Below are 27713 nucleotides of genomic sequence, written 5' to 3'. Positions count from 1 at the left end.
GTTAACATGGACAAACGGTGCATAATCTAATTATGTATGTGCTAATTTGCATAAATAAAGAAGTATGAAGTCCGCACACTGAAAATTGCTGCTCCAAAAGAGTTTATTTAAGCTAAGCAACGTTTCGACCTTATTTTGTCTATATTATTTAGTTGTCCTGCACCTGCACCCAATCTGGGTGTTTGGGATGTGCACACCATTTTTGTGTTTTCTAATTTGCATAAATACCACAACAGATCTAAAACATTGGGTCTAGCCAGGTGAAAATGTCTTGTTGAATCTTGTTGACATATAATATTAAAATACTTCAGGTCTGTTCAGGTCTGAATGGAACCCATTACGGCTACCCATGAGCATTAATACATAGAGGCAGGAAGAAGTACTTTAGAAACCAGACTTTATTCGTTTTTAAGAGATTGGGTTTGGGGCTGGGTCTGTGGGACTGTTTCTAGAGGACGAGTCTGAGGGAAGAACAGGAGACAATGGTAAGGAGAATGCAGAAGACAAAAGGTAAATAAAATAAAAAGTAAATCCCCAGAAACAGTCCCACGGACCCAGCCCCAAACCCCATCTCTGCAATAATAATTAATAAAGTCTGGTTTCTAAAGTACTTCTTCCTGCCTCTATGTATTAATGTTCATGGGTAGCCTAAATAGGTTCCATTCAGACCTTAACATCAAGTATTTTACTGTTATGTGTCAACAAGATTCAACAAGACATTTTCACCTGGCTATACCCAATGTTTAGATCTGTTGTGGTATTTATGCAAATTAGCACATACATAATTAGATTATGCACCATTTGTCCATGTTAACAAACAATTTTAAAAAACTTGTAATACGTCTTGATGTAAGTAATCAACTCAGTAATTTTCATGGTGATATCTAAAGGTTAAAAATTTTACCCTATCCACGTGAGAAAAAGAATGAATAGGCGTATGAATAGGCTATATTTGGGTCTTTTTCGAAACTTTCCCCTAATGGGATTCTTCAGGACTTTTTTTTCCTTACTCAGGACATATTGAGGATACAAAATCAGTTGAGTTTGCTTCTGTTGCAATTTGTTCAAGGTTGACCCCCATTTTGGCTTAAAATGACTGGACTAATATGTATGAATGCAACACGAACCAAAAACAGGAAGTTGAGACACTAAAAAGGACAGAATGCTTAACGCATATCGTTTTTTCTCGTCATAGTCGCAAATTTGCCCTTCACAGTTCAGTACAGGCATCCCAGACAGCAACATAGTGTCGGCCAGATCAACCAGATCTGGCCCACATGTGTACCAGAACTCGTTTGTGTGTGTGATGGAGGGATTCCTGCCGTTGTTTTGACTCCTTTACACATTTTATAAGCTCAGCTTGTTTTCAGCTGTCAAAATAGTATACCATCATATATCGACTATGCTCATACAATGAGTGCATTTAGCCGGCACACAGCATAGTTTTGGATGTTCAAAATAGGCAATACGTCATATAATCTGACCAGTCAGGTTGCGAACATATCCCTATGCCTTTAGGTTCGGTATCTTTTGGTTTGGGGATAAAAATGCTAATCTGAACACTTATCGAACCAGGACTAATTGATTATTTTTTGGTCCGGACCAAAACGAACCAGGCGAACCGAACTACATGTGAACACAACCATTTAAATGAACCGCACTAACAAAGCAATCGCAGCAGAGTTTGTTTTAATTGAACCAAACATGACAAGTGTGAACACAGCACGCAGTTCAGTTAAGTTCAGTTCAGTTCATTTTAGTAAACTGAAGGCCAAATGTAATTTCTTTCCTGTTTTATTTAGTTCAGCAATGTTAAGTTAAATTCAGTTTAAGTTAAGTTCAGTTAATTTTAACTCAGCTAAGTTTAAATAAATTCAGTTCGGTTAAGCATGGTTCTAATGATAATACTAAACAAATGTAAGTTAGTCATTTTTTACTGAAGCAGTTGTTTTCATTTCCAGTCAGTTCAGCTATATGTGAAGTTCAATTTTGTTCAGCTAAATTCAGTTCAGTTCATATGGTCAGTTCACTTCAACAAAACTGCTCATGTATAGCTGGTTTTCTCTATTTTTATATATTTAGTTCATTTCAGCTATGTTCAGTTCAATTTGATTCAATTCGAAGTTCAATTAATTTCAATTCCACTCAGTTTGGTTAAGACAATTTCAGTTTACCTCAGCTAAGTTTAGTTCCCTTAAACTGAATTAAAACATTCTGCTCAGTTTAATTCAATTCAGTATGGTTGAGTTGAGTTCAGCTCAGTTTAATTTAGTTCTATGAAAGTGTTGGCTGCCGAACAGCATTTTTAAATGTAACAGATTGTGAACATGTTTCAGTGACTCAGATACAGACGTTTAATGAAGTACTTCCTTGATGATTAGCTCTCCTTGGTCGAGGGGGTTTTCCATTGCAGCCATATAATACAGAGAACTGTCAAACCAGCAGTGCCTCGGGTTGTTTTTTAACTTCAGCGTAGTGAAAGAAGTTTTTCTTGCTCCCCTTGGTGCTTCCAACACAAGTTCAAGTTTTCTAGGAAGCACCTGCTCTCGTGTGTTTTTAATAAAGTCAATCATGATGGCAAGACTTTTTATTATTTAAAAGGGGTGGAAAGTAAATTTACATTAACTTTTATGCATAATAAAATATTTGGCTTATATCATTAACTTTTTCATGCATAATGTCTCGAGAATAGGACACATTTGATGTATTCCTTCAAACTTCATAAATGCATAAAGTTTCAAAACTGCACATTTGTGTTTATCAAACTCTTCATTCCATTAATGAAATGGAAAAAAGAAGGAAAGCGACAAGTTATAACAAAAAGCCATTTTTATTCTCGAAGACAAATGATACAATCATCAGAAACGCTCAAAAATCTCACAATATTTTTTACTGGATTGTTTGTCCCATACAAACAGGTTAAAGTTTCACAAACAGAACTGTTGAAACTGAAACATCTGTACAGTATGTGCAAGGAAGTCGTTTACAAACAAAGCATTGTGATGAATCAAAATAATGCATATTTCAATAGTATTGTGTTTCCAGGGTCCAGAAACGAAAATAACAAAGCGCAAAAAATATGTTGCAGAAGCATTTGGTTTTCTTCATATTTAAAATTGACCTTGCGTACTGGCAATATAAATGAAATTTGCAAATAGATATTCCATATGAGGATCCCAAAACTCTCTGAATGTCTGTAAAAATGACAAAACGTTTGTAAATGAAATCTCAATGCTTGTTTTAATATATAGAACAGATATAAATAGTCTTATGGAAGGAATCTCAGCTACTTGACCCAGAAGTTGTAAGACTCTTGCAAGGGTATACATAAAAAAAGGGTGAATGAAAAACATAGTAAAACGCCCAAAAGCATATCAATATTTTGGCCCTGTGACATGTTTGATTAAGACAGACCAATGTTGTTCTTGTGTTATCAGGCATGTTGAAGCAATTAAACATGGATTCATAAAAAGTTAACAGTGCAGAGGTTCTTTACATTAGCAGTTCCCTGCTTGCAGTTTTTGTAAACATTCTGTAAACATAAACGCTCTCCTCACTACCAGAAGACACCATGGTAAAGAAAAGGCAAACTCAAATAGTGGGGCAGTCAAGGACAGCAGTGTAAGTGAACTCAAAGAAATGCTGTTTAATACTGTACAGAACAAATAGCCGGGGGTGACAAACACATACAGGCTTGTTTTAAGCTCAGATTAGTTGTTTCTACAAATATGCATATTAATATTTATTAAAAAGTATTTTGTGGTTAACATTGTACTGGATTTAATTGAAGCTGATTTACTGTGTCCAAACAGAAAGGTTAGTCTGGGGAGAACATTTTCTTAATTGTCATAATGCAAACTTTTCTTCATGCAAAATATAACTTCTTGAGTAAAATATAACCCAGACACTGATTGATGTTCTTTATATCTGGCATTTAGGCTTCATTTGTTTTTACATCCCTTTAAAAGAAGTGCTTTGTTCTACACAAAAACAGAAATAAAAAAGACAAGTGACATTTGTTTCAGAAGGGCGCTGCCAGCAGCCTGTTAACTTACATTTGGACAAACATTTTATCAAGTACCACTTGTTGTTGAATCAAGATATACATTAATCATGAAAGATGCCAACTACAAAATGTAAAGAAAAATCACATCATTACAGATATAATCGTTTCAAAATTGGTAATGTGTTCTCGTCAGTGATGATTTTATCCCATCTCGTTATGGTTTGTTGACCAATAAATAAATTCTAGAAATTGAGATGATGAGCTTTTCCGGTAAATAATTACATTTGATTGTCTGTTCAGTATAATGTTTGCCGATCTCATCTTAAACAGTTCGTTTGCCAGCTATCAGAGATTTCCTTGTTTGCATGTGTTGTCTAAAATGCAAGTAATATTAAAGTATTTCGATTATATTGTACCTCAAGAACATTAGCACACAGCAGAGACATTTCAGAGTTTGATTGTTGTAGTACAGTTTGCATAGTGTTTAACCAACCTACAAAGTGCAGATAACCATCCAGTTATAGAAGAGAAGGCTGATGATTGTATTGATTATGATTTCATATCTGCACAAGGAAACTGACTGTTTTGCAAGTGCATGCGTGAGATTTTATCATGTCTGTATCTGAAGATGCAGAGATTTAGGCCGCTGCTGCAAGAGTTTGGTCGTTCTTGTAGTCACCAAAAACATTAAATAAAAATTACATCTAAAATAAATTAACTTGCTAAACATTGGATACCAAAATAAAACAAGTGGAGAGTGCAGGACCTCTCGTAACATATCTTTGTACATTTATTGATTGTTTTTGTTATAGATGTTACTCAGATTTACTCAGTCTAGAACATTTCTGGATGCCTTAATGCTCGCTACTTCATGTTATTAATATGAAACATTTCAGACTGAGATATTATTCTGAGAAAAATAATCTTACAATGAAATATCCTTCCTTCATTGCTTTGCGTACCATTGGATTTTCTTTTTGGTTGCTTTACAATTATAACAATAATAATAACAAAACATTTAAATTACAAAACGAGTAAATATTTCATTAAGTTATTAATAGATGTCCCAAAAATAATATTCAAACATCTTAAATTTTGTCCCTCTAAACACATTGCATAATTTAAAGTTTGTATGGCTTATATTGCTTCTCAATCAGTACCGTTTGCTACCATTTCATACATAAATTAAAATAATCAGAGGGAATTTCAATAAGCTGACTTCTAACACGCATAAATAAAAAAAAATTGCTTTCAGTGTTAAGAAATGCTAAATTAGACCGAGTTAGTATAAAAATATTCTGAGCCAAAAGTGTGTATGCATTCCCATTGCAATGAAAGTTTACTCTAGGACAGGCAGAGGGATAGTTCATCCAAAAATGTATGTTCTGCCAACATTTACTCTTAAATATTGGTCTGTTCTTTACACAAAGCTACTGAATGCCTTCAGAGTAATTAGAATATATAGCGCAAAATCTGCCATTTTTTGGTGGTGAAAGCCCCATGATCAGCTGTCAAGCTTCAAAAACCATATCAAATAGGATTTTAGAGCTTTGTTTTGGAGCTTTATGCTTTCATTGTGTTTAAATGTGCAGCATTAACATTGTGCTAAACATCTAATTTTGTGATCGTCAAAAGAAAGAATGTCAAAACTTTCTTAAATCAAGATACATTTACTTGAGAAGCAAAATGACATGATAATATAGTCTTATTGATCTGAAAAATTCATACAATTAAGTGACTGATCATATACCTATATATATATATATCCCTCCCTATTCCTATAACTCACTTAATTTTGATAATTTTTAAGGAAATAAGACATTATACCTCAAGTAATTTAGCTTCTCAAGTAAATGTATCTTTATTTACAGGGTTAGTTCACCCAAAAGTGAAAAATGTCATAATTTACTCACCCTAATGTCGTTCCAAACCCGCAAGACTTTCGTTCATCTTCGGAACACAAATGAAGATCTTCTTGATGAAATCTGAGAGCTTTCTGACCCTCCATTGACCTCTCTGACGCTTCAAAAAGTTCATAAAGAGATTGTAAATCTAATCCAAATGAATTGAGCATGAGAAGAAACATGAGAATGAACCTCATTGGTTCTTACAGAAGCTCAAACGTGCTGCGTAACCCGAGAATGAACCTCATTGGTTCTTACAGAAGCTCAAACGTGCTGCGTAACACGAGAATGAACCTCATTGGTTCTTACAGAAGCTCAAACGTGCTGCGTAACACGAGAATGAACCTCATTGGTTCTTACAGAAGCTCAAACGTGCTGCGTAACCCGAGAATGAACCTCATTGGTTCTTACAGAAGCTCAAACGTGCTGCGTAACACGAGAATGAACTGTTGTGTGAGTTGATGAATGTTTATATGTGAATAAAAGTCTAAATTCAATCTGTTCAACATATATAAAGCGATCGTGTCTCTTCTTGGAGTCAAATTTGGACTAAACCGCTCAATTCATATGGATTAGTTTTATGATCTCTTTATTAACTCTTTGAAGGGACAAAGTAGTAGTTGCGTAGCTGACAACGGAGGGACAGGAATTTCATCAAAAAGATCATGAGGGTGAGTAATTAATGACAGGATTTAAAATTTTGGGTGAACAATCTCTTTAAGAACTTTGTATTATCTAAAGTTGTACTAAAAATCCTTTTAAAACGATATGAGGCAGTACATTTTCATTTTTTTGAGTGAACTATTCCTTTTATTTTCAGTGACCGGCGTTTGTTATATCACCGATAGCCGATGTGGAATGTCAGATGAATCAGACTAATGCCATAAATCGTCATCTGTATTAGAAAATCAAAACAACATCAGTGTAGTCATAAAATACACTGCAACCATTCAACAATGAGTACCAACGAGTTTGTGCTTCAAATCCGATCATGCCTAAATGCAACTATCTCTCGCACTCTGTCTTTAAGGCTAACAGTGCTGCGTTGAGGTCTCTATTGGACCCTATTGAGCCTATTGAGACGGTTCGACCAGGCCGCCTCAATAGGGTCGCCAAACGGACTCGTCCATCCTGCCACTGGAGTTGAGCACGGTGGGCGAGCTGCTGTGACTGCCGTCCGCTTCGCCCCCGTCCGCCTGGTTGGGCAGGTTTGGGTTGATGAGGGAGCTGCCGGTGGACGCGCTAGTGCAAGGCGGAAGCATCCTGGAAGGGGACCGGTCTCCCCCCGGCACCATGGAGAACTGGTACGACCCGGACGAGGCGCCGTAGTAGAGATAGGGCGTGCTGCTGGTCTGGAAGGGCCCGCTCTGGTTCTGGGTGGAGCCGGGGTACGGTGGAGGCAAGTAGGTGTGGTAGTGGGTGTTGGTGGAGATGCCCAAAGACATGCCGGAGGTGACCGGAGTGGGGGTGTACGTGAACGTCGTAGGATAGTGCATTCTGGGACTGGGGAAACGGCTTTCTGTGAGCGTGGACAGACCGGGAAACTGACGTTCAAACTGCCGAGGGTCGGCCGAGAACGGACTGAGATCCGACGTACCTGGTGGAGAGAAAAGGACAGTTTTTCAGTGACTTTTAATTCGGAAATTGTGTTCTCTCAGTGGGGTGCAAAAATCTGGGGGCACTAGGGAAAATGCTATTATTGTAATTATTATACTTTTTTCAATACAATTTCCATTATATTCATTGTAGTGTGCTTTTTAACTTAATTTTACAAATTTATGTACTAGATACAGTCAAACTGTATCTAAAATTTATTCAGACACCTGCAACATTTCTCACATTATCACAGTTTATTTGCTATAAATTAGAAAATGGTAATAAAATATGACAAGAACTCAGTTGATATTTCACTGGTTTTGGCCATTCTTCTGTCTCACGAATGAATTAGGTTGAATATCTGTCAGCTGTTAAATTTAACTACACAATTAGATAATACCAATTTCGGTCAACCAATTACCAACAATGCTTAATTTTGATCAGTCTGTGGTGTAAAACGGTCACATTAGCAATTAAAGAAAAAACACTTCAGAAAAACATGGTCAGGTCAAAGTGTCTGAATCATTTTTGGTCCCACATTTTTATAAATTTTACTGTAGTCACTGTATGAAGAATTGTTGGGTTTAATATGTCACAGTTTACTTTATTTTGCTATCCTCACTTACATAAATGAATTAATGAATTTGACTGTAAATACTCTGATTATAAAAGTAAATAAAACAATCTGATATTTATAGATTTGTATACATTTTTCATCAAAGTTTCCATAATTTTTATTATATTGTGCCTTTAAAAAAAACGATTTTACTCATCTGATTGTCACATAGGAAAAGTGCAGAATCTGAAATATTTTCTTCTTATTTTGTTTAATTTTTTTAATCCTAAAAAAAAAATCCAGATTTTTGATGTGATGTCTGACTTTTAGACCCCATTGCGTGTAGAAGTCATTTCTATTCATTTTGGCAGTTCAGGAAATAGATCAGTTCCAAAACGTATTCACTAATTTCTTTCAGTTTCTGTGGGTCATTTAATACTTTTTCTTTTTTTCTTGTCTTTTTTTTTTTGCAGCTAAATAAATAATTCTACTATGCGTAACTTTAACTCTTTTCAACTATTTAGTGTAAATTCATTAGCTCACCTTTGACATCCTATTTTAAGTATTCGTCTTTGTACCAGATAAATATCCTGATTACAAAACAAATTATATACTTTTATATTTGTAGATTTGTAAAGATACAGCCCCTTTAAATAGTTAGCTTCTTTTTGTTTGTAGTTTGTATCAGACTATTTTAACTGTAACCACTTTGAAACTCAGGATTAAAGCTACTCATAATTTAAGATTCACCCACACCAATTTAGACTGAAATGAACAAAGGGACATTGTTAAAACAGACAGAAGAGGGCGCTGTCAAACTTAATTTACACACAACTCAAAGTAACTAGCCTAACACAAAACTCCCCTTTATAAACTGGATTTCTCTTTCCTTCAAAATGATGAAACAGTCAATAATTAATGGAAGTAATAATGCAGAGGCTTTCCCAAACAATTTGAATAGAGTGAAACAACTTTGTCTTTGTTATTATAAATAACCAGATTCAGTGTTTGAGAAATGCTAAGGTATGAAAGTGTCATATCTTTGTAAAATGACTCTTCACAGAGCAAGAAAAAAGTTCACATAGGCCACGTGCACACAGTAAACCGTATTTAAATACGGGAGCGAATCCCCTAAATTATTGTTCCGTGTTTGTACGGACGACGACTCCATCCTGAAATTGCAATTGACAAAAGCCACTTAAAGCAAATCCTCCAAGGTTAGCAAACAAAACGTAACTGCCCCCCCACCCCCCACAACCTAATGGCTAATGTTTGCCATTAAGCATTATTTTTGGATTGATCCATTTTTAAAGCTTACATTGAAAAAATATATATATTTTATAAAATAAGTCAAGGACAGTTTTTGCCTCAGGTAGGAGTCAGTTTACAGCACTTCTCCTTCATTTCTATTGTATCAGCAAACAGCGATTGACTGTTGTGCAATTCTGAAAGAAACTCAATGACACCAGGCTGTAATGTGATTGGTTATCAAGGCACACGTGATCAAAGTTAGACGTTACGCTTTCGACCCTCGTATCTCCCAATAATAAGTTAATATTACAGAAACCAAAGACTCAACATGTTCTGCGGTTTTAAACCCTCTTCTACAGAGGCGTCGTGTTTTGTTTCGGTTAAAGTATAAAGTAAAATAAAGTTGCAATATTTTGGTCGTTTTCAATATAAATCATTTGGATTCATCTCAGTTTATTATGGGCTTGTTCTTGTTCACTGGTTTTCAAGGCTCGTACCTCTTTCTCAGTGATTTTTTTCTTTTTTTGCACAACACATACACAGACACGGGTAAGTGTAGATATAGCCTACATCCCTAATGCATATTTCAGTTCGTCATTAACAACTAGTTGTACCTGCATTTTTTGGGAGTTAATTTGGTTGTACTAAAATGTGTGTGAACAGAACAGGATTAAACACTAAAAGGTGAACTGATTTGTAACTGCACATTTGCACAACTGCACTGGATTCTCTGAACAAGTGCTCAGTCTTAGGAATTGTAATCAAGGAAAAGACATATTGACCAACAGACCAATATAACTGACCAACAGAAGAAACTGGCCCATCTTGTTTGTCAGGCTTTTAATTACCTTAGCAAAACATAAACATGAATTAAATGTTTAGTTGCAACCTGAATTACACAATGCTTGGGTTGATTCAAGGTCAAGGTGAAGACTAATGCTGCAAAAATGTCACCGGGCCAATAACATCAATATGCAAACTAACTGTCAACCGGTGCTGACATGCTTCTTAAATGCTTTGAGTTTCACTGTTGGCTGTTTGTTTCTTCACTGAAGGTTGTCTAGGGGTTTGTATGTGAATGCGTCGTGTGCGCTCACGCTCACATGCACAAACACACGCATCCTCGCATTTATATGAATATCAAAGAGAAATGTCGGAATAAACTGGGAGCGCACATGGAAACGCTTAGAGGAAAAAACAGTTTCCACAGGATGCATAATGAGCAGTCTCAGATGTGGTGGCATGTCTGCGATTAGCCAAAGAGAAGGGCCGATCTTCTCTCTTAGAACCACAAGATGTTTTTAAATTATAAACCACTAATGGGCTGTGACTCCCAGAACCCCAGGAGAGAGAATCCCAGAGGAACATCTTATCATCTCCTCATCTCCACATCTGTCTATTTCTGCACTGTGGACTCATCATGATCTGCTTTTCAAATGGAGCCGCCTGCTAAATTAAAGGGTATAAATAAACAATCCTAAACTCCTCTCCTATTTTCTTTCCACTCCATTTCCCCTTTCTTTTATTTTCCTTTCCTTTCCTTTCCTTTCCTTTCCTTTCCTTTCCTTTCCTTTCCTTTCCTTTCCTTTCCTTTCCTTTCCTTTCCTTCCTTATTTCAATTTCACCTTTTCTTACCTTTCTATTTTCCATTTCTTTCCCCATTTCCCCTTTCCTTTACACATTAAAATATTTTCCTTTGTTTCCCTTTTTTTTCAAACAAACTAAAATATAAAGCTTTATATTTCACATTTGCATTCCCATTTCCTTTTATTTCCTTTACTTAAAACAATCCAAAATCTTTTCCTTTCAGTTTCCCATTTCACCATTTCCCTTTTCCCTTTTTTCCATTTACTTCAAACAAACCTAAAAATATTTTCCATTTCCCCTTTCCTTTCCTTTCCTTTCCTTTCCTTTCCTTTCCTTTCCTTTCCTTTCCTTTCCTTTCCTTTCCTTTCCTTTCCCATTTCAGTTTCCCCTTTTCTTACCTTTCTATTTTCCATTTCTTTTACCATTTCCCCTTTCCTTTACACATTCAAATATTTCCTTTGTTTCCCTTTTTCTTTGCTTTATTTCAAACAAACTAAAATATAATATTCCAATATCAGTTTCCCCTTTTTTCCTTTACTTCAAAAGCAAACCGAAATCCTTTCCTTTCCTTTCCTTTCCTTTCCTTTCCTTTCCTTTCCTTTCCTTTCCTTTCCTTTCCTTTCCTTTCCTTTCCTTTCCCATTTAAAAAAAACAAGATATTTTACTTTCATTTTCCTCTGCAAAACTCTTTTTACCAAAATGTTTTTCTTTCCGTTTCTCCCTGTCTTTCCTGTTATTTCCCCTTTCCAATTTCCCCTTTTCATTCCCATTTCCATTGCTAGCTAATTTTCTTTCCGTCAAACACTCTCTCATCTAATCTAATCTAATCTCATCTCTCCTCTCAGCGTGTTGCTGAGGTAAAGTACTCTATTATGGCGATAAATCCAGCGGCGTCTTTCGCGTCAGAGGATCTGCTGGATTAGGAGCAGTCGCATGTCCTTTATGAGTGACAGCTCGGCAAACTTTATAGAACATGTGTGGCCAATTATGAGCAGATTGCCCCTCCACATTATCAACTCTTGACATTTCAAACCAAACAAAAAAGACACTTCAGGCAGACAGTGCAGAAGAGAGGAGACCCTAGTCACTTTTCCAAAACAATGACAGAAATTCACATATACAACCTTCAATCACCATTACAGTCCCTCTTCGCTGCAGACATTCACGAGAATGAACCCATTATGCTATCAGCTCTTGCCAGACCCTTTTTGGCTAAACTTAATACAACATCAATCACTTTGTATTACAGGGATGGTGTGGTCTAGCTGAAGCTCAAGGCTGGTAACCAAGAGGACCATGTGGGTTCAAACTGTGAACTATCACCAGTGCGATCTTCTGACCTATGACCTCAGGTTGCTTCAGGGTTGCCTGCTTACTTTGAGAAGACACATTAAGGGGCCATTCACACAGAACGTGTTTTTCCACTTTTCCACTTTTCCATTGTTTTTCTATGCAAACGCGCTAGACATGTACAACCGCTGCGCTCGCGTCTTGTGTCTTTAGCAGCGTCTCGCACATGACACAGTGTTCTAAAAACGCGGAGCTCAAGTTAAAATCTGGGGCCGGTTGCTTAAACTGCTTAGACTGGTCTTAAAAGTTAGTCATTAAGTTAGATCCTAACTTAAGTTACATAAAAGGTAGATCGTTCTAATTTGAATGGGAAAAGTAACTATCTGCTAGTTGGTCAAACTAGTTCTTAAGACATGGTCTTAACATAGTGGCTAAGTTTATGCAACTGGCCCCCAGTCTCGAGACCTTGCGTTTTTTGCCCATTCCACAGCCATTCGCGTTTTTCAAAGCAAAAGCACATTCTGTGTGAACGAGCCCTAAGAAGCCACTAACAAAAATGTATATGGTATTTTGTTTGTTTTTGTACATGTACACTACTGTTCAATAGTTTATGGTCAATAATACTTTTTTTAAAAGAAATTAATTCTTTAATTTAGCAAGGATGCATTAAATTGATCAAAAGTGGCAATATAATGTTAAAAAAAGATTTCCATTTAAGATAAATGCTTTTGAACTTTCTATTCATCAAAGATTCCTGAAAAAAAGTATCGGCTTCCACAAAAATATTAAACTGTTCTCAACATAATATTCATAATAATCAGAAATGTTTCTTGAGCAGCAAATCAGCATATTAGAATGATTTCTGAAGGATCATGTGACACTGAAGACTGGAGTAATGATGCTGAAAAATCAGCTTTGCATCACAGGAATAAATTATTTTAAAAAATATATATTCGAATAGAAAACAGATATTTTAAATGTTAATAATATTTCACAATATTACTGTTTTTACTGTATTTTTGATTCAATAAATTCAACCTTGGTGAGCAATAGAGATATCTTTCTAAATACTTTTATATTCAGATGCTTTTATCCAAAGCCACTTTCTTTTTTAATCAAGGTATATATTTGATCTGTATATGCATTCTGTGTCATTGCATATTTCAAAGTACTGTACTTTTAAATCACCCTCCTTAAACATACTTTCACAACTGGGGAATATCAAAGTTCTTTACGGTCCTCCAGTGTCCTGTGATCCCAATCTGATAATTCATCGCTTCATCTGCGTCCTTATCAGTCACCAGTTCTCTCTGGCTGAAAGGTGTAACACGAGCCCACGATAGAGAAGAATAGCCCCGCAGAGCAGCTGCAGAGGGTGCGATGCGTTCGGGACGTGTCTTCTCCAAGCTGAGCCATTCAGCGGCGCTCAGAGGAAGAATAGGGGGCGTTAGGACCAAGAGGTGCGTGTGTCTCTTTGAGGAAAGAACAAAGGCCGACATCTCCAAGATGAAAGCCGGGTGAAATCTAAACTAATCAAACCCAACGAGGCAGCTGGCCGGGGTTCAAAAAGCAGCCACACCAAGAAGTCATTTAAACTTTCACATTCGCTTCAGGCTCAAAGAAATCAGTTAGGGTGGGGAGCCAAAAAAAAGAGTTCAAAAACCAACCTGGCTTAGAGTCAAACAGGTGTATTAAAGAAAACGTCCACGCTGTGTGTTTGTTTCAAAATGAACCCCCAAAGGGTGGGTGGACCACAATCTGGTGCCTATTTCATTAATAAAGGCACAGTCACAGCAAACTCTTCCAAAGGTTTGGACTCAAGAGCGTTTGTGGAGCTGACGTGAAATATTTTCCCCATCTAAAACTGTTATGAACTCATATGTATTGAAATGCAATTTTGAAACAATGAAACAAAATTTTTTGGCTTTCCTAGATCTTTTAACCCTCTGGTGCTCTTCACGTGGCGGTCAAAAATGACAGAATTATTATTATTTTTATTTCAATGAAAGAAATTGACTATATTTTAGATTGATAATGTTTTTATTTAATATTTTGTATTTTTAGGGGATTTTATGGCACTACATTATATTTACGCAGTAGCTATAATCCATTTATTCACGCATAGACCTGAAAATTAAAATTCCAACTTAAACTGTCATAAATCTTGAATGTTTTAAAGCACAGACTTAAGATTGATCTCTTTTTAAAGACGGCACTTGGCAAATTATTGCCAAGTCAAAGCCATAAATCTAAACAAGTCGTGTTACAAATTTGAGCTTGATATCTCAAAATATTCGCTTTCAGTAAGATTTTGTTTGGCCGTAGTACCAAAAGATTTCACTAGATGAAATTAGTCATTTTTGACCCCGAGGAGCACAAGTGTGACTATTTTTTTCAGGACCATTTAACCTTTTCAAATCATGTCAATGATTTTTTTGTGTGTTCACTTAGAAAGTGCCAAAACATTTACCAAGTTTCGTACCATTCCGATGAAGTAAAAAATAATAATAATAAAAAACGTAAAATCTTTCGGTCAAAAATGACTGAAGAGCACCATAATCCTGAAAAAGCATTTTTTTTAAAGCATTTCACCACAGGATCAGAGAATTTATGACATACGCTTTCCCTGCATTCATATAAATTTGAACCTAAAATCCCAAAGTCCATGGACACATTATGTATACACACTTACCTTTTGAGTTCCATGAGTCAGAAACTCTTGTTCCTTTTAAAGGCATTTCAAAAGGGAGTTGAGTTCAAAGACTCCATTGGAGAGGACGGGGGTTAGAGGAGATATTCTTTCAAATGCTCTCTATTTTTAAAGGTGCTATTGCTTGGAAGACATTTGCCCACAGGCGACGTAACAACCGCTTACAAAGCAGAAAGTTAACGCTGGAAAAATGCTTTGATTTGACTTCAGTGGAGAAAGAAGCGAATGAGTGTTTGGACAAATGTTCACGGCTAACACGATCAGCTGAGAAAGTAAATACAGACACATTGAGACACTATTTCCCACATTTCTCAAATGAGAGGTTGGCTGAGAAAGTGATAAGGCCCTCAGGAGAATTATATTTTTCCGAGGGTGCTCTTTATCAGTTATGATTCATGTAGCGTCAACAAGTGAAACGCCATTTCACTTCACTACTGTCATCTGACGTGTATCTGTGTGAAACAGGATATTCAATGCTAAAAAGGTAGGGTTGGGGCTTGTTTTTTATCCTATCTGATAAAAATCTCTAGCTGATTGGGTAATAAAAATGAGTCTATATTATATTGATGTTCGCAGGTACAGGCTGAAAAACTACATTTTGACTTTAAATATCAATTTGGACTCAAATGTTTGTCATACAATACCTTTATAAGGAACAAAAATTGACACTCTTGTAATACCCTAAGAGTGTATATAAAGAGAGCTATAAAGTATGGAAGCCTGTTCCCACCACAGAATAAAACATTTTAAAAGATAATTGCGACTTTTTATCTCACAATTGCGAGATATAAAATCAGAATTGCATGATGTAAAGTCGCAATTGTGTGTTATAAAGTCGGATTTGCGAGATATAAACATAAACTCGCAATTCTGACTTTATAACACGCAATTGCGAGTTTATATCATGCAATTCTGACATCTTTTCTCAGAATTATGAGATATAAAGTCGCAATTGCGAGTTATAAAGTCCAATTGTAATGAAAAAAGACTGACTCAAAATTCTGACATCATAACACGCAATTGCTACTTTATATCATGCAATTCTGACTTTATATCTCCCAATTGCGTGTTATAAAGTCAGAATTGTGAGATATAAACATGCAATTCTGAGAAAAAAAGTCAGAATTCCGAGTTTATTTCTCGCAATTGCGAATTTATATCTCACAATTCTGACTTTATAACACATAATTGTGACTTTATATCACGCAATTCTGACTTTATAACACGCAATTGCGAGTTTATATCATGCAATTCTGACATCTTTTCTCAGAATTATGAGATATAAAGTCGTAATTGCGAGTTAGACTGACTCAAAATTCTGACATCATAACACGCAATTGCTACTTTATATCATGCCATTCTGACTTTATATCTCCCAATTGCGTGTTATAAAGTCAGAATTGCGAGATATAAACATGCAATTCTGAGAAAAAAATTTCGAGTTTATTTCTCGCAATTGCGAATTTATATCTCACAATTCTGACTTTATAACACGCAATTGCGTCTTTTTAATATCAATTCTGACTTTATAACACATAATTGTGACTTTATATCACGCAATTCTGACTTTATAACACGCAATTGCGAGTTTATATCTCACAATTCTGACTTTATAACACACTATTGTGACTTTATATAATCAGTTCTGACTTTATAACACAATTGCGACTTTATATCACGCGATTCAGAGATAAAAAGTCAGAATTGCGAGATGTAAACTCGCAATTGTGAGGAAAAAAAGTCAGAATTGTGAGATAAAAAGTCGTAATTACATTTTTTATTTTTATTTTGAGGCTAAAACAAGCTTCCATAATAAAGTCTATGTCAAGCAGCTCAGATTATTTGATCTTGTTGAGAAATGCTTGAGTTTATAGCTGACTTTGACAGGCTTTGGCATCTGAGCACAGTTTGAGACATTGTTGAGATCTGTTCTGAAATTCAGGTGGAAACTTAAGCAGAAGTCTCCATTTGTTCTGCTATTAATCTCACTGCCGTCTAAAAGAAGCAGTTGAGATAATGAAGGTCTTATTAGTGATTTATGTTTGTGTACCTGAGAGGCGTCTTGGCACGTCGCTGATGGTGGGCAGGCCCGTGGCGCGGGTGGAGGACAGCGGGGTGGTGGAGTGGATGGAGGGAGATGTCATTTGGCTCAGGTAAGGAGTGTACGGCTGCTCGTAGGACCAGGGCGGAGAGGATTGTGCCTGCCGCGGATCTGTGAAGATGATAAATGAGACGACACCAGTCAGAGACAGAGCCACGATCTGCATGCACTAGCATCAAAGATGCTGTTTTGTGTGAGTGTGATTAATATGGCTGTCGATTTAACGCGTTCATTTAATTAATTAGCTGAGGGGGAAAATAACATTAAAATTATGCTTTTAACGCACCCAGGACCATCAGACAGTTGATTGGTGACAACCATGAAGCAGGCCAACAACTCATGCCCCTGCATATTTATATCATCATATAGTTAAGCAATATGACACGAGTAACAAGCGTGCACAAGTTCAAATGTCATATTGATTTTATACAACAGTTCAATAAATAAGAAGATAATATTGTGTCATATTTTAGACACAATATTGTCTGCTTTTGCATTCTTTTGCCAGCGAAAATATTACCTATAAAGCCAGGGCAGAACTTTTGTGAGTCTCCGAGCAACACACAACAGTGCTTCCTTTCTGAATGAATCCGCGGTTTGAGCGAATCAATCGGGTGAACCAATGATTCAATGGCCCATTCATAAAGAGAGACATTGGGTGTTTCTCAAACGGTAGGCTGCATCCTATGAAGTCATCAAACGTCGCTGAAGGCCGTCTCAGTTTGAAGGATCCTTGGAAGGCAGCCTTCGTTTCGGGTCCTTCATTCAGCTCATTTTGAAGGATGCATCGGATGTATCCTTCGCGGCTTTAAATCGCCCACAATCCTTTTCACATATTCCAATTCACGAAAGTAAACTGACGGAAAATGAGTTGGTACTGAGCTTGTCTGAGTTTATGATGAAATGCAAGACAAAAATAATCTTTTCGGACATGAAATAATAGATGTAATCTTTTGTTGTGCTATAAATTAATCGCTAACACTAAACTGAGAATAATGTAAGCCACTGGGAGACGCCGACGGATGTCATTCACTGTATTGCATTAATAAAAAATAAGTTTATAAAGATTTGTAATACAAAGTATTTTTCCAAAATTAAGCTTTAATAGTATTTTCATGCTGTGACTGCGGGGATGGGAACATGTGTGATGTAGTATATATATATATATATATTAAATTAATAAATAAATAATTAAAAGCAGTATATATATATATATATATATATATATATATACTGCTTTTAATTATTTATTTATTAATTTAATTAATCAATTCATAATTAATTATTAATACATTTTATTATAATTTGCTTATTAAATATAGAATATATAATTTTTTATATAATAATGTAATATAATATAGCATATTCATCATTCAAAACAATTGAAATTCAATACATATTATTTAAATTATAATGTAATTTTACTGCATATTTTTATTGACTTTAATGTTTTATATATACTTTAATTTACATATAATTAATACATTTCTTATATTTTGGGGTAACTAGGACATGTTTTTGAGGTTCACCCTTAGAAGAGTCCTTCTTTATGAGCCACATTTAAAAAGACTCATTGTGCACACAAAGTGGGTGACCTTTCTTTTTATAACAATATGAAGACCAAGACCGAGCTGACTAGTATAAAAGGCCATGGTATGTAAATAGCTTAATCACATTCAGAGCCAAGAACGGTTTCCTGTTTGCTTTCTACAGTATTCTAGTAAACACAGCGTCTGCTCCGACAGGAGTGGGACTGGAGACCATCCAAGAGAATGGCAAACATTATGCAAACTCTAAAGCTGAGCGCATATGTGAAATAAAAATAAAAAAATACCCCAAGCTCCAATATGCCAAAAGTGAAGCAGGAACTAATGAAAATATTTGGACAAATGTAATGGAATTAAAGCAATAGTTCACCCAAAAAAGAAAACCTGTCATTATTTACTCACTCTCATGTCGTTCCAAACCCGTAAGCTGTTATTTTTTCCGTGGAACAAAAAAAAAAGAAAAAAAAGGAGAGGAATCTTCATTAATCTTCGCCAGAACCTGTTGTGTGTGATTTGAGAGCTACAACGGAGGGGAAGATTTAAAATTGGTTCTGTTCCTCACTTAAAACTGTCATGTGATTTCTGAAGCCTTGAAATATGTTGTAAATATCATTCTTTTATGCTGCTTTGTTGTTGTCTGGCCAAGAGAAGCATAAAAAATCTTCAAAACATCTTTTGTGTTCCATGGAAGAAAGAAACTCGGGTTTTGGGATGACATGAGGGTGAGTAAATAATGACTTTTCGTTTCTGGGTGAACTATCCCTTTAAGGTGATGTAAGCAGCCAATCCCAAACAAAGATAATGCCTCGTTCCAGTAAAAGTAGACAAAGGGATCTGAGACTGTCAGGCCTGGCACGTCCATCAGTATCTCCTGTTTAAATCTGATTCACTCTGAAAACAACTGTATGACATTTCTATTTCTTGCATCATGTAGCTTGTCTCTCACCCACTCTTTTTTTATCTCTGCAGGCTTATCTTCGGTAAATCCCTTGAATAAACCTACCTGTTCTCCAAATACAGATGTTTGTACAGTACACAAACCAAGCGACTCGCCATTAAAGATCACGCCAGAGGAAGGCCGACGGCCAGACAGACTAAAATATCTGCGTTAAAGGGAAAGGAAAATGTCTGGGCCGGTTTACCTGAGATCTGAGTTTGCCCCTGTGGATTGAAGGAGTTCGGCGTGGCGTTGAGAGACGACCGGGGACTCTGGGTTTGCACGGCAACTCTCATGGTGGTCTGGCGTAAACGCTCTAACTCGCTCAGGCGCTCGGAGAACAGCGGCGGTTTTGGGGGGTCTTCCATTTTCTGTCTGTGTCCTACCGAACAATATCAGACAGAAATTGCAGTTAATACACCTACTGCTCGATTCTGACCAACTTTAAAGGGATGTTTTGCCCAAGAATGAAAAGCCTATCATCATTTACACACCCTCGTGTCGTTCCAAACCTGTATGTTTTTCTTGTTATCTTTTTTTCAAGAAACTCAAAAAGAGATGTTATGCAAAATGTTCACGCTGCTCTTTAATATACAGTGAAAGTGAATGGGGATGTAGAATTAAAAAAAAGCACTGTAAAAGTACTGTAAAACTAGTCCATGCTCCATTTTTAAAGTCTTTTTGAAGTGATATGAACGTTTTGTGTGACGGACAGATATAAACTCAAATAAAAACGTACATTTTGGAAAAGAGCAAGTTTGTAGATTCCCCAAAATATCCTACAATGACGTTAGAGTGAATAAATGATGACAGAACTATCATTTTGGAGCAAGTTTCATTTTTAAAGGGATAGTTTATCAAATTTTGAACATTCTGTCATCATTTACTCACCCTCATGTTGTTGCAAACATATGTTTTTTCTTTTTTTATACAATGAAAGTGAATGTGGATACTGGTGTCACAAAAAGGCACCGTAAAAGCACTGTAAAACTAGTTCATGCTCTATATTTCTTAAGTCTTCTGAAGTCATACAATAGTTTTGTGTGACGAACAGATGCAAATGAACCAATGAGATTTCAGAGCTCAAATAAGAACAAACATTTTGATACATCTATTGTATTATTGAGTATTTTTATGGTAGTTTTATGGTGTTTGATCACTGTTTACTTTCATTGTATGGAAAAGTGAAGTTTAAAGATTCTCCAAAATGTCTTGGAATGGCATTAGGATGAATAAATGTTATATTATTATGCTTATGTTATATATATTAAGTCTTTGAAGAGATGCAAATGAGTCATTGAGATTTCAGAAGTCAAATAACAGCTTAAATTTCCAACATAAAGCAATCGTGTGGCTTCATATGTGAAGTATGGACTATTTCTGTGGTACTTTTATTAGTTTTGTACACTGTTTACATTCATTGTCTGAAAAAGATCAGTTTGTGGATTACCCAAAATATATTAAGAGAATAAATGATGACAGAACCGTCATTTTTGGGTGAACTACACTCTTAAAGGGACAGTTCACCAAATAATGAACATTCAGTCATCATCTACACAACCTCAAATTCATTAAACCTGATAGATTTGTGAAAGGAACAGACCAAAAATTCATTAGAAATCAATATTTACTCTTCTGCCTTTTGAAGTGTAAGTGAGATCTGAGATCTACAGCCGAAGGCAAGATTAAAATTGTATTGTATGACATCAGAAGACATGACATAAAGCACACAAGTTGAATAAAAGACATTATTATGCTTTTATCATAAATGTTATGGTACATCCATAGAAGAAAATGTTTAGAACGACATGAGGGTGAGTAAATGTTTCCCATTTTGGTTAACTGTCCCTTTAATGGAAAACCAACAATTAAACTTCATTGTTTACCAAACAACACAGCAAAAGAAATGTGCAGATCAGTGTGTGGGTCAGATGCATCAGCGATCTCTGCATCTCTAATCACAGAGATCTCAGTTTTCACAATAGCGACCAGCACACAAAAGGAGGGGAAGTAAATCGACTTTCTACCTGCCCGTACATGTTGTTGTTTTACACCGTGGCATCCATCCAAAAGAATTCACAGTCAAATTACAAAACTGCTTTATTTCCCTATTATACCTATCATGCTTGAAAGTATGTCTGTGAGTCACGACAAAAGAATGACCTGCCAATGTTTATTCATTCATTTCCCATAAAAGAGGACAGACTCAATCCTCTATCCTGCAATAAAGAGTACGAGTCACGCCATGCCCCCACGTCCACCCCCTTCCCGGCTCGGACCGATCACACATGAACCACCCTTTCCAGTCCGTACCGAGCTCAACATCCCTACTAATTTCATTGGAACCTCACTGTTGTGTCAATACCTGAGATGAATATGTGTTAAAGAGGGACTTTGTGAGTCTTTTTTTCCGTGCTTGTCTGTCTAGGCCTGGTTGGTTGCCCTGAATAGCTTGTAAAGTAAATATCGCACAGAAGAAAAGAGCAACTCCTGCAAAAGCTTGGCCGCTCTCCAGTTGGTTCGAGACAGAGCTACCTCCGATCTCGCAAAACCTGATTGTGCTCTGGAGTTCAGTTGAGCAAACACAGCTCCTCATTCACAGGCCAATGTTAGCTGCACTCAAGAGCACTTTGCGTCGGGAGTGTGATTAATTCCCTGAAAGTATTCCCTCTCACTACGCTATAAAAGAAACAATCAATAAAAGGGAACCGGTTTCATTTAGTTTAAGGGGCCGACATGAATCTGGCCTCTGTGTGTGTGTGTGTGTGCATGAAGGTGAGCTGCTCGCACATTATTTATGTTATTATGAGTGACCAGATCTGCCAATATTTTCCCCAAATTAAAATGTACGAGAGATATGAAGGCGCGGTTTCACAGACGAGGCTTATGGTGCTTTTCCACTTCATGGTTGCTCGGTACGGCTCACTTTAATAGAACCACCTCGGTTGAGGTACCGATACTAAAATGTGACATGTAAACACATGTAAAATCTGCAGCAGTCAGGTGGTACAACTAGAGCTCTTTAAGTTGTTCATCATTACTGTAATGTTATGTGCTTTGAGACATGAGGTAATTCTTTAAATTAACATTTTAAAGTCTTTCCAACACATTCTCATACCCAACTCGTCACTTTCTGACATTCGTCAATATCTGACGCACAAAGCACCCTTTAGCGTCCATATGAGACGCTTCGGTTATGGGTAGGTTTAGGCGTCATGTAACTGACGCTTTCGAAAGTTCGTCAATATTCAACGCACAAAGCACCCTTGGCGTCAATATGAGACGCTTTGGTTATGGGTAGGTTTAGGTCTGTGGTAGGGTTATGCGTCTCATATGGACGCTAAAGGGTGCTTTGTGCGTCGGATATTGACGAATGTCAGAAAGTGACGAGAAAGTGATGATTTGGGTATGAGAATGCACTGGTCTTTCGTGACGCTTTGCAGACTCTGCTGTGTGAGTTCATGTGTTTTGAAGGAGGCTTGGCTTTGGAGATGCTTTGAAGAAAAGGGTGGGATCACATGCTTTCAAAGCTAGCTTGCTATTGCTAGCCTCTCTGAAATTGCCTACCCTACCTTTAAGTAGCTTTTATAAACGTGCCTTAGAAAAACATTACTGGTGTGCATCTTGAGACAAAACAATGGCAGTGACATATAAGATATAAGATTTGAGTTAAGACAGCTCAAACATGCATTTTAGTCTGGGACTACTGTCTGTGAAACTGGGAAAAGGTCATGTTGCTGTGGCTGTAAAATTCAGCAAGGCTTACATAATGCAAACCGCTGATGTAAATACATCAGTACTTAATGAAAAGGTATTTGTGAGTCTACACACTCAAGTCAAGTCATGTCATCTTTTTCTACAGCGCTTTATACTGACTGTGGTTCTCAACTCTGGTCCTGGTGGCCCTCCAACACTGTACAATTTGGGTGTCTCCTTTGTCTGACAGACCCATCTCAGGTCTTGGATTGAGCCGATGACCTGAGTCAGGTGTGTGTCATTATTTGGGGGCAGGACCAGGGTTTAGAACCATTGCAATACTGTTTGGCTGCATTCAAAATCACATACTCTCTTGAGTAGGTAAGAAATTACTTCCTGACCACTAATAAAAAGTATGTTCTATTACTACATCAGCCCTGTTGCCCTTATCATGTGACCTATCAGCGTCAGATACGTCATTTCATTGTCATTCATAAATCCTCTCCTGTGGCCTCATGGGATAGTAAAGTGTCTGTATCATATCCATGTGCTTTTTGCCTACTCTTTTATGAGGACTGTGAATACGGACATACTTCTTTTGTCACTGTTTTTCGGCTGCAAATTCTGCTGTAAAACAGCCCTAAAAAGACAATATTGTCATTATTCAGCTCAAGTCAGTTCAATTCAGAGTGTATTGCTCTTTAATAACCTAATGCAGACCACTGAAGATGATTTATTGGGAAAAGACATTGTCATACAGTAAGAGCATGGAATTTTTTAAGAGAGCTCTTTTTAAGATTTAATGAGAAATGTCCATCATGAGATTTCGGTAACACTTTACAATTAGGCCTCATTTGTTAATATTAGTTAATGTATTAACTAACATTAACTAACATTGGGCAATATATTTGTTAGAGTATTTATTAATCTTTCTTAACATATGTTAATAAAAATACAGTTCTTCATTGTTTGTTCATGTCAGTTCAAAGTGACTAATTAACTAATTTTAACAAATACAACTTTTGATTTTAATAATGTATTAGTAAATGATGAAATTAACATTCACATTAACAAGATTAATAAATGTTGTATCTTAGTTCATGTAAACTAATGTAACCATATTGTAAAGCGTTATCGAGATTTCTGACATTGGTTATTCTGAAACTCTGGGGACACATATAGAAATGTTTGATAACCCAAATATTTACATTTATGGCATTTATCAGACGCTTTTATCCAACACAGCTTACAGAAATGGAAATCACTTTCATCACTGTCTAGTGTGTCTTATGAACATGTTCTGAGCACCGTTGAAGAGGACAGAAGCAAAAGACTTTAGGATTTGAAGTCCAATGCAAAATTTCCAGGATGAAAAAAAAGGGATGTGAATGATTCAGCTTGAACGAGAGGAAAATCCCTAATGCTCATATCCTATGAGACATGCAGAATCCCCTTATGTTTACATCAGTGCTAAAACATCTCTCAACGGTAGAGCTCAAATATTCAAATAAACACATCTCCATTAAAGTAAAAAGATCCTGTTATGGCAAAAATGTTGAATATTTCATTTAAGGCTGAGAAACAAAACTGCTTCGGGAGGGGAAAAAAATAAAGTAGTCTCATTTCTTTGTTTTCATGCACAAAAACGCCTTGATAAATAATACGGGTATAGACACCGTGTGCCAGCTATGCTATGTTAAATTGGCATATGATAGTGGCGTGACTCACAATAACACCCTGTGCTCATTAAACACCAGCACGCTTTCAACATCAAATATCAGTCAGAGAGCATCAATCACGCCTCGGCGACACAGGGAATAAAACGCATGGAAGAAGAAAGGGAAACATACATCCGTCTAGATTTCATTTCTTTAATTGCTGTGCCGCGGAGGGCCGACTCCTCTGAAGAGTGAAACAATGGGTTATTTCACATGGCAGATCTCGCGAAATTAGCAAAGGGGGGAAAAAGGATTTTTAAGGACAGGACGAGGCCGAACGCCCGCTCAGTCGAAGGATCAGAAGTAGACGGAGAGGGGGAGAGAAATGGAGAAAGCTGACGGCAGCCAAGCAGAGCTGGAGTTTTGCCAGTCGCCTGTGTGGTCCGTGTGTTTCGAGCTCCAGGAAGTGAACTACGCCAAGAAGGGGCACACATGCTACTAGAGCTTTAGAAATCGATGGGCCGACTGCAACAATCAGACACCATGCAACCGTACTACTCCCAAACAACCAAACTTTTATTTCAGGGCCAACACGTATTTGTTTGAGGGGTGATCCGGGGCCAGAACGGCTCAGTGCGTAATGTAATTGGATGCAAACTAACAAAAAAATCCTCTATTTGCCTCATGTGTCTCATAAATACAACATGCGCATTAGGGCCAGAATCCTGGCGTGGCTCTACTACTGAAGATGATCTATGCATCTATCTAGTCAGATTAGTTGCTATGGTCCCTAAAAATCACATTTTAGAGGAGATCAGAGTGCTTCTGTTTTGTTGTGATGACACAACTGGAGTTAATGCACAAGGGTCGGTATGTGTGTGTGTGTGTGTGTGAGCTACTGTTGAAAAGTTTGTTTTTTTAAAGAAATTAACTCTTCAGCAAGGATGCATTAAATTGACTAAATTCACCAAGGAATCCTGATTTTTTTTTTTTTATCATGGTTTCTACAAAAATATAAAGCAGCAAAACTGTTCTCAACACTGATCAAATATAATGTTTCTTGAGTAGAAAATGCTTATTAGAATGATTTCTGAAGAATCATGTGACACTAAAGTCTGGATTAATGATGCTGAAAATTCAGCTTTCATCACGGGAATAAATTACATTTTAAAGTATATTCAAATAAAAAACATTTTTCTTAAATTGTAATAATATTTCACATTTTTACTATTTAACTATTTTTGTCTGGAGGGGATATATGTTTTCAATGACTCTAAGTTTGATTAAACCATCAAACTGTTAGGAAAATATTGGTAACACTTTATTTTAAGGTTACACGTTACTACATGTACTTACTATAGTAATAACAGTAAATGATGTATGATTACAAGTAACTAACCATAAACCAAACCATAACCATAACTCTATAGTAAGTACATGTAAATTATCACTCAGTACTTATTTGAGTAAGTACAATGTAACTACATCACCTTAAATTAAAATGTAATCAAAATATTTTATATATTTTTTTAAATACAAGGGAAGAACAAATTATATTTTATTTTAATTTAAAAAAGGTTTTTTATTTGACAAAACTAAAGCTAAAGATTTTCTTTTACTATGCAGAAAAAAATACAAGCTCACAGGAAAAAGCAAATGACTACAACATAATCAGTTATTAATATTTTGTTGGTTCCCTCATTTTTTTTTGCATGTGTTCATAATTTCTTTGTATGACTGCCTGGCCAAAAATGATGTTAGCACAATTTGGCATGTTTCATTGCTTAATCACAAATAAAACAGTTGACTACAAGTACAACTATGCAATATGCATACAAAATCTACACAAAGGTGAGTAAATGATGACAAATAATTTTCATTCTTGGGCGAACTGTTCCTTTAAAGGTGGGGTAGGTAATTTCAGAGAGGCTACCAATAGCAAGCTAGCTTTGAAAGCATGAGATCCCACCCTCCCTTCAGAGCGTCTCCAAAGCCACGCCTCCTTCAAAACACATGAACGCGTACAGCCAGAGAAAACAAAAACGTCACGAGAGACGGCGTTAAAATACCTCATGTCTCAAAGCACATAACATTACAATAATAATGAACATAAACAGCTTAAAGAGCTTTAGTTGTACCACCTGACTGCTGCAGATTCATTTCGGCGTTGATAGAAACATAGACATAGAAACGCATATATCCGAGTCTGAGGATGTGAACAGCTCCGGGTAGAACGTCACGGGTTGTAATCTTGTAATTACGGTTATGATACGGCGTGAACGCAGCATATGCTCATTGTTTTGGCTCAGGAGGAACTGTAAAAGGCGACTGCTGTTTGTTTGTCTGCCATTTTTGTTTGGAACCAATGCAGTGATTGGACGAACATTTTTTGGTCTTGAGACTTCCAGAGAAGATATATGTGCATATTTTGATATTTAGACCAGTTTCAACCAGTATGACAGAAAGTGTTTATAAAAATATTGCCTACCCTACCTTTAATGCTTGCTTAGAGACATCGTTTGAGGCTCTGTCCCTAAAAATGTTGATATTCATCATCTAGTGATAAATGCAGCATATTGCTGTTGGTAGAAACACTTTATGGCTTCTATCAAAAACACTGGTTTATACAGAAGTTTCTTTTCACTTCAAAGGCTAGGCAGTAGACAGCATGGCTGTTCTGGAACAGAGCAAAAACTGTTGTAATTACAGTTTGATATTAGCACAAAATTCCTTAAAAATAGCTGAGCATGTTTAATCCTAAAACAGCCAATTATATTGTTAGTCATGTGTAACCATCTATTGCTGATAGAGAACATCAAGATTCTGTGCCAACACTAACAGTCACATACTTGTCTTATATCACTTCATTTGAAA

At 36.5% G+C, this 27713-nt stretch overlaps 1 protein-coding gene across 2 annotated transcripts in view; it reads right to left on the bottom strand.

The window, feature by feature from the left end:
• Positions 1 to 2813: 2813 nt before the first annotated feature.
• The window catches only part of runx2a (RUNX family transcription factor 2a), a 68013-nt gene continuing 43113 nt past the window's right edge, over positions 2814 to 27713 (bottom strand). Inside the window, exons 6-8 of one of the 2 annotated variants that reach the window (XM_084097642.1) lie at positions 19691 to 19867; positions 16951 to 17112; positions 2817 to 7507 (exon numbers count right to left, since the gene is read on the bottom strand). In XM_084097642.1, the coding sequence (XP_083953768.1) occupies positions 7011 to 7507; positions 16951 to 17112; positions 19691 to 19867 (836 nt within the window). In that variant the 3' untranslated portion in view covers positions 2817 to 7010. Of the gene's footprint in view, positions 7508 to 16950; positions 17113 to 19690; positions 19868 to 27713 lie in introns of both variants that reach the window. The other variant, XM_084097643.1, reaches the window with a different exon arrangement.

Source organism: Abramis brama (assembly GCF_963993115.1).
Source record: "Abramis brama genome assembly, chromosome: 21".
Taxonomy (NCBI): domain Eukaryota; kingdom Metazoa; phylum Chordata; class Actinopteri; order Cypriniformes; family Leuciscidae; genus Abramis; species Abramis brama.
Note: the sequence above shows the minus strand (reverse complement) of the source record. Positions and strands in the feature narration are given on the sequence as shown.